Here is a 6,905-nt window from a genome sequence, read left to right as displayed (position 1 = left end):
CAACATTGGAGGCCTTACTTGTTGGGGCAACGATTCGTTGTGCATACACCACTCAAAACCAACAGAATTGGATTGTCAAGCTGTTGGTATACGACTTTGAAATAATGTACAAGGCAAGGGTTACCAATAAAGCGGCGGATGCTCTATCTAGAAGGGATGAGGGAAAAAAGGAGGAAGAGATTGAGTTGAACTTGGTGGCCAGGCCATATTTGCAGGATTTTGGAGAGATATTGAAGGAGGTGGAGGAGGATGAAACCTTGCAAAAGGTAGTAGAGGATATTAGGAGGGATCCAAATACCCATTCCGCTTATACCCTAGAGCAGGGATGATTACACTTACAAAGGGAGATTGGTGTTGTCAGCCAACTCCACATGGATTCCCAAATTGCTAGCAGAATTTCATGGTCACCGTTGTTCTAAAAGAGGATTAAGGATGTTGATATTAGCCGAGGAGGAAGAAGAAGAAGGTGGCGAAACCACCTCCGAGATGGATAACACCCAGAGGGAATTATTAGCGTGCTCGCCTGACGGGCTAACTTCTCTAAAAACGATGAAACTGAGGGGGCACATAGGATGACGGGAAGTGATCATCCTAATCGACAGTGGCGCCAACCACAACTTCATCCGTCGGGGGTTAGTGGAGGAACTAGACCTAGAAGTGACAAAAACCCACCTTATAGGGTGAGTTTGGGAGATGGGTATCATTAGAAGAGCAGTGACTGCTGTAAGGAATTAAAGATAGAACTGGGCGAGACCACAGTTGTTGAAAGATTCCATTTGTTTGAACTCAGGGGTGTGGATGTGATATTAGGAGTGAAGTGCTTGGAGAAACTAAGCGAAGTGACCTTGGACTAGGGGAAATTTACCATGGTGTACTAGAAAGAAGGGAAGAAGATAATGATAAGGGGGGATCCAACACTAAAGACAAAATGGTGGAACCTAAGGCTCCATTGAAAATGAGCGAGGTAGAGGCTTGGATGTTGGTTTAAGAGTTGGGGGAGTTAGAGACTGAGGAGGGGAGTAAGGACTGCTACGGCTTAACGGAGGAACAAGGCAGAGAAATGGAGGGGTTGTTAAGCCAGTTCAGGAAGGTGTTTGCCGATCTAGTGGGGTTACCTCCTGACTATAGTATGGTACACCATATACCTCTCAAGGAGGGCATTGATCTGGTGAATGTCAGACCTTATAGATACCCTCATGTGATGAAAAGGGAAATCGAGCAGCAAGTCGTGGAGATGCTCAAAACAGGGGTGATTCGACCCAATCACAGCCCGTGCTCGAGTCCCATCATCTTAGTGAAGAAAAAGGATGAGAGTTAGAGGTTCTGCATAGATTATAGAGCGCTAAATCGTGCTACGATGCTAGATATATTCCCAACACCCATGATTGAAGAGCTTTTAGATGAGTTAAAAGGGGCCTGTTACTTCTCGAAGATTGATTTGAAGGCGGGTTACCATCAAATCTGCATAAGGGAGGAAGACATAGCGAAGACAACTTTTAGAACACATCAATGACATTATGAATTTATGGTAATGCCCTTTGGCTTGATGAACGCACCCGCCACATTCCAAAACGCAATGAATGATCTTCTCTAGCCCTACCTAAGGAAGTTTGTTCTGGTGTTTTTTGACGACATCTTAGTTTACAACAAAGGATGAAGGGATCACCTCAAACATGTAAAAAAGGGTGATGACTATACTAGAGCAAAATGATTAGGTAGCAAACAGAAGGAAGTGTGAGTTTGGGCAGATTCAGATTAAGTACCTAGGGCATGCCATCTCAAACAGGGAATGGATCTAGAGAAGGTAAAAGTTGTGTTGGAATGGAGCAGGCCAAAGACTGTAAGGGGATTAAGGGGATTCCTGGGACTGACTGGCTATTATAGGAGGTTTGTCCGAGATTATGGGGAAAGTAGCCAAGCCCCTGAGAGAGTTATTGAAGAAGGGAGAATTCATATGAAGTGACAAGGCTGAAGAGGCTCTACAGAAACTGAAGGGGGCCATCATGACAGCACCGGTGCTAGCCTTACTAGATTTCCAACAATAGTTTCACATAGAGTGTGATGCTTCTGGCAGTGGGGTAAGGGCGCTTTTAGCTCAAGCAGGGAAGCCGATAGCCTACTTTAGCAAAGCCTTGTCCGTAGGAACATTGAGCAAATCCATCTAAAAAAGGAGTTGATGGCCCTGGTGTTGGCCATACAACATTGGACACCTTACTTGTTGGGGCAATGATTCGTTGTGCATACACCACTCAAAACCAACAGAATTGGATTGTCAAGTTGTTGGTGTATGACTTTGAAATAATGTACAAGGCAATGGTTACCAATAAAGCGACGGATGCTCTATCTAGAAGGGATGAGGGAGAAAAGGAGGAAGAGAAAGAGTTGAACTTGGTGGCCAAGCCATATTGGCAGGATTTTGGAGAGATATTGAAGGAGGTGGAGGAGGATGAAACCTTGCAGAAGGTAGTAGAGGATATTAAGAGGGATCCAAATACCTATTCTGCTTATACCCTAAAGCAGGGGTGATTACACTACAAAGGGAGATTGGTGTTGTCAGCCAACTCCACATGGATTCCCAAATTGCTAGCAGAATTTCATGTGACACAAATGGGAGGGCACTCTGGTGTTTATAGAACGTATCGGAGGATATCACAATCCTTGCACTGGATTGGTATCAAGAAAAGGGTGACGTAATTTTTGGCTAGCTGCTTGGTGTGTCAGTAGCACAAATACTTATCTTCTTCTCCCCAAGGATTGTTGCCACAACTGCCAATTCCAAACACCATATGGGAAGAGTTGAGCATGGATTTTATTGTTAGGCTACCCCGATCACAAGGGTACGATACTATCCTTGTGGTAGTAGATCGCCTTAGCAAGTACGGGAATTTCCTACCACTCAAGCAACCTTTTTCGGCCAGAATGGTAGTAGAAGTATTCATAAAGGAAGTCATACGACTGCATGGCATCCCACAATCCATAGTTAGTGACCGTGACCTCATCTTTTTGAGCTTTTTCTGGAAAGAACTGTTTAAGGGACAAGGAACTCAGTTGAAGATGAGTATCGCGTATCATCCAAAAACGGATGGGCAAACAGAGGTTCTAAATCGAATATTGGAGGGATATCTTCGTTGTTTCTGCTCGGAGCAACCAAAGGGGTGGATGACTGTTTTGCCATGGGTTGAGTATTGGTATAATACCAGCTATCAAGGTGCGATAAGATGTACTCCGTTCGAGGCGGTATATGGGTGACCACCTCCCTCCCTGCATAGGTTCGTACCAGGAGAATCAATGGTGGAGGCAGTGAGCCAAGAATTGCAGACTCGAGATGAAGCATTGAGACAACTGAAGTTTCATTTGGAGAGAGCTCAAGAGTTGATGGTCCGATAAGCAAACAAGGGTAGGAAACCCGCGAATGTGGAAGTGGGTGACTGGGTTTATCTAAATATAAGGCCCCATCGACAAACCTCAATGCCCACCAGGCTCCACCCAAAGTTGGTAGCCAGATATTTCGGGCCATTTCAGGTCATCCAAAGAGTGGGAGAAGTTGCCTATAAACTTCAATTACCGGAGACAACACATATACATCCAGTCTTCCATGTTTCCCAATTAAAGAAAGCAATAGGAGAACAAAGAGTAGAGAAGAAATTGCCTCACGACTTGCAGGTTTGCGAACCTTCATTTTGGCCAGTTAGATTACTGGGAAGGAGAGTCACAAAAAAAAAGGAGGAACAGGTGTCACAACTGTTGGTAGAGTGGCAAGAAGGAGGTCAAGATGGTGGAAAGTGGGAAGAGGAAGTCACTATCCGAGAACAATACCCAGATTTCAACCTTGGGACAAGGTTGAACTTCAGGCGAAGGGCAATGATAGGAATGAAAGGAGATACATAGTATACGAGAGAAGAAAGAGGAATACATATTTACTATTCTAACTGGTTTGACAGTTAGAAGGGGCGGGAAATAATGATTGTATAAATAGAGGTGAATGTAGTTGAGGAGGGACTTTTGGCAGTTAGTCTATTAACAAGATCTGTCCTATGGAGGGGGTTAGGCCCTTGCGTTCTTGATTGTACAAACCCATTCTTTGATGAATAATACTCAGTTTTGATTCATTCTTTGTTATCTTACTGTTCTAAGAGGGAGAGTTAGTATCATTGATCAGGTTTCTATATCAGAAACCTACTAGTTTAGCTATCACAAGCCTACATTAATTCCCCCCTTCAAAAACTTTAGTTGAAGGACATCCACAAATAAAGATTTGAGTTTACAAGAATATAATGAACACCCTCAATTGCACTTCTCACACCACTCAAATCAAAATAGCAAGTACAAGAGACGAAACTCTCAATCTCTTACAAATCACAAGAGCAATCCTAGCTATCAACCCTGGCTATCCTCGCACAGGTATCCAATATCACAAGTTGATGAAGAACTTGATCAAAATACACTCCCAAAGTGCAATAGAATCAGAAACAATGAAGCCCAACTTGTCTTGAATAAAATCTTGTTATGTGATCACCGATAAAGCTTGATTCCTCCAAGAACGATTCTTTTAAGCACCTGTATTCAAAACTTAGAAAATCTGTTAGTACATGAAAATTAGAACGTCACTGAATCAAGACATTTTTGGGCAGAATTGGAAAAGGCCTATTTGTGGGGGATGACCTAGTTATGTGTGCCAAAGGGGGTCAAACCCCTTAACTCTCCCTCATTCTACATTTTTCACGTTTTGATTTGTTGGAGACCTCCATCTTAGGTTTTCATTTTTCTCCCTTTTTGCTTATTTTCCATCTTAATATGAACTCATTTTGAGATTAATGAAATTCGTTTCTGCTTGTTATCCTTTCTCGTTTTTGTTTCTATTTTTGTTATGGTGTTCTAGTTGCATTTCCAATTTCGATTTGCATTTCGTCTTCCTGCATTTGGTTTTTGTGTTGAATTTGTTTTCTAAGTTTCATTACCGTTTTCAATTTCGTTTCTGTCTCCATTGCTGCATTAAGTTTCATTTTGCATTTCTGTTTAGGGTTTCGCTTTAGGTATTTCAATCTTTGTTGCGTTTTTGTGCATTGTGTTCTTCATTTTTCGCGTTTCGAATGATGTTAATGGAAGCTTAATTTTCTAGGTTGGAGAGTAGTGAGGTTGCAAGGTTTCCTTGAGACTATTAGAACCTAATTGTAATTTTGTTTTGTGTGCCCTGCACATATTCAATTTGTTTTGTGCATTTGGTCCACACTTAGTGGTCTAATTTTAGTATTCATAATCTTAGCTTAGTTGATTAACATGTTTATGAAAAAGTGATGAATCTATGTGAGTGTGTTTGCTTAATTTGCATTTTATGAAGACCATTTTAGACTTCACTTAGTTGTCTAATTCGTGTTGGATTAAAGGTAATAAGAGTGGTGTTGAGATTGTTGATAAGGGAAGAAGCAATGGTTTAGCTAAACCTTAATTTCACAATGTTATGGTTTTTTATGATGACAACACATTATTAATAACACATGTATTGATTTGTGTTACATGTTTAAATCTTTATTGTGTATGAAATCTTGAAGAACATGTTTGTGTTGATTTTCGTATATGTATGCATACTCACTTATTTTCTACATGATATATCATTTGTGATTGCATAACATATGTTTCAGAACTGAAAAACCACATGCACTTAGTTGAACTTATATTGTGTGGCAAACCTGCAAGTTTTAAGTCGATTAAAACTCGTGACTTTGCACAGATTTTCAAAAAAAGTGTTGTGAGTTATTTTGCAATAAAAAGATTTTAAAAACTGATTTAAAGTGTTAATGTTGGTGAACTATAACGACTATATTTTGATTATGTATTCAAGCATTAAATGCAAGTCAACTGAATTAAATGTGTAATCAATTTGGTTGGTTTGATTGCTGCTAATTGTTTTAACTATTATAACTGTCTGGTGACAATCGACTACATTAGTGGCAAAGTCGACTAATTTGTTTGACAATCGACTACATTAGTGGCAATGACTTTGGCTATTCTAACAATTTCATTCTGTTATTTCAAATCGCGATTTTTGTGAAAATGCTCCAAGAACTCATCAAGAAGACGGTGAAAATCTTTCTTTGAAGAGCTTCTTTAGGAGGAAGTGATTTGTACTTACTGTTTGATGAAAATCTGCACTGCTGGTGTTCATCATATTGATCAAGACTTTTGTCAATCTATTGAAGATTGTACTGCCCTATTGGGATTACAGGAAGAGAACTTGTGAAGTTTTGTGCACTTGTAGGATTGTTCAAAGTGGGTTGAAGATTGCAGAAGAGAGGATATCTTCCTGCAGATCTTTGTGTTGTTGCCTATACATTTAGTTAGAGGGTTAAAGAGATTGTCTATACTTTTGACGTGGAGGTCTCTATAGAAATCTTGTGTTAAAACCTTGACTAATATAGTGTATTGGCTTCCTAGTTGTGGAAGGACACTGGATGTAGGCATTGGGCCGAACCAGTATAAAAACTATGTTTGATTTTCTCTATCCCTGAACTCTTTACTTTAAGTCGACTTTACTTTCTGCACAATCAACTTTACTTTTTCGCTGCACTGATTTATCTTTTTCCTTGTGTTTCAAGAAAACTTTGAAAGGTTAATACTTTGTGAAAAAGATTTGAAAAAGACTCTAATTTTTTAACCTCATCAATTCACCCCCCCCCCCGCTCTTGGTCTTGAAACTAAGCCATTCTTTTTCCAACAAGTGGATATATGTTGTAAATTTGTGATTGGAAACAAGTGCAATCGAGCTAACACCAACCTGTCTTTAATTCTTCTTCAATCTGTGTCAAATTTCAATTCAAAATTGTCCATATAAACCCACCGCCCCCACTAGGTGTTTTACCTAATGCTTGAACCACATTTGGTGCTTGAGAGATGATCTAGGGGTCATT

General features: G+C 40.3%; 1 protein-coding gene across 1 annotated transcript; it reads left to right on the top strand.

The window, feature by feature from the left end:
• The first annotated feature begins 1,060 nt into the window (after positions 1-1,060).
• Positions 1,061-1,963, top strand: LOC106753442. The gene is made up of 2 exons (XM_014635250.1): positions 1,061-1,249; positions 1,787-1,963. Exons 1-2 carry the CDS (start codon positions 1,061-1,063, stop codon positions 1,961-1,963), a joined length of 366 nt encoding a protein of 121 aa, XP_014490736.1.
• Positions 1,964-6,905: the final 4,942 nt, after the last annotated feature.

Source organism: Vigna radiata, unplaced genomic scaffold (assembly GCF_000741045.1).
Source record: "Vigna radiata var. radiata cultivar VC1973A unplaced genomic scaffold, Vradiata_ver6 scaffold_133, whole genome shotgun sequence".
Taxonomy (NCBI): Eukaryota; Viridiplantae; Streptophyta; class Magnoliopsida; order Fabales; family Fabaceae; genus Vigna; species Vigna radiata.
This window is presented reverse-complemented; position numbering and strand designations above follow the sequence as displayed.

Bases quoted from the DNA above. Each gene is read 5' to 3' on its own strand.
- LOC106753442 (XM_014635250.1), top strand. From the start codon at position 1,061: ATGGAGGGGTTGTTAAGCCAGTTCAGGAAGGTGTTTGCCGATCTAGTG. The intron at 1,250-1,786 runs GTGATTCGACCC...CATCTCAAACAG, and splicing joins TGGAGATGCTCAAAACAGGG to GGAATGGATCTAGAGAAGGT.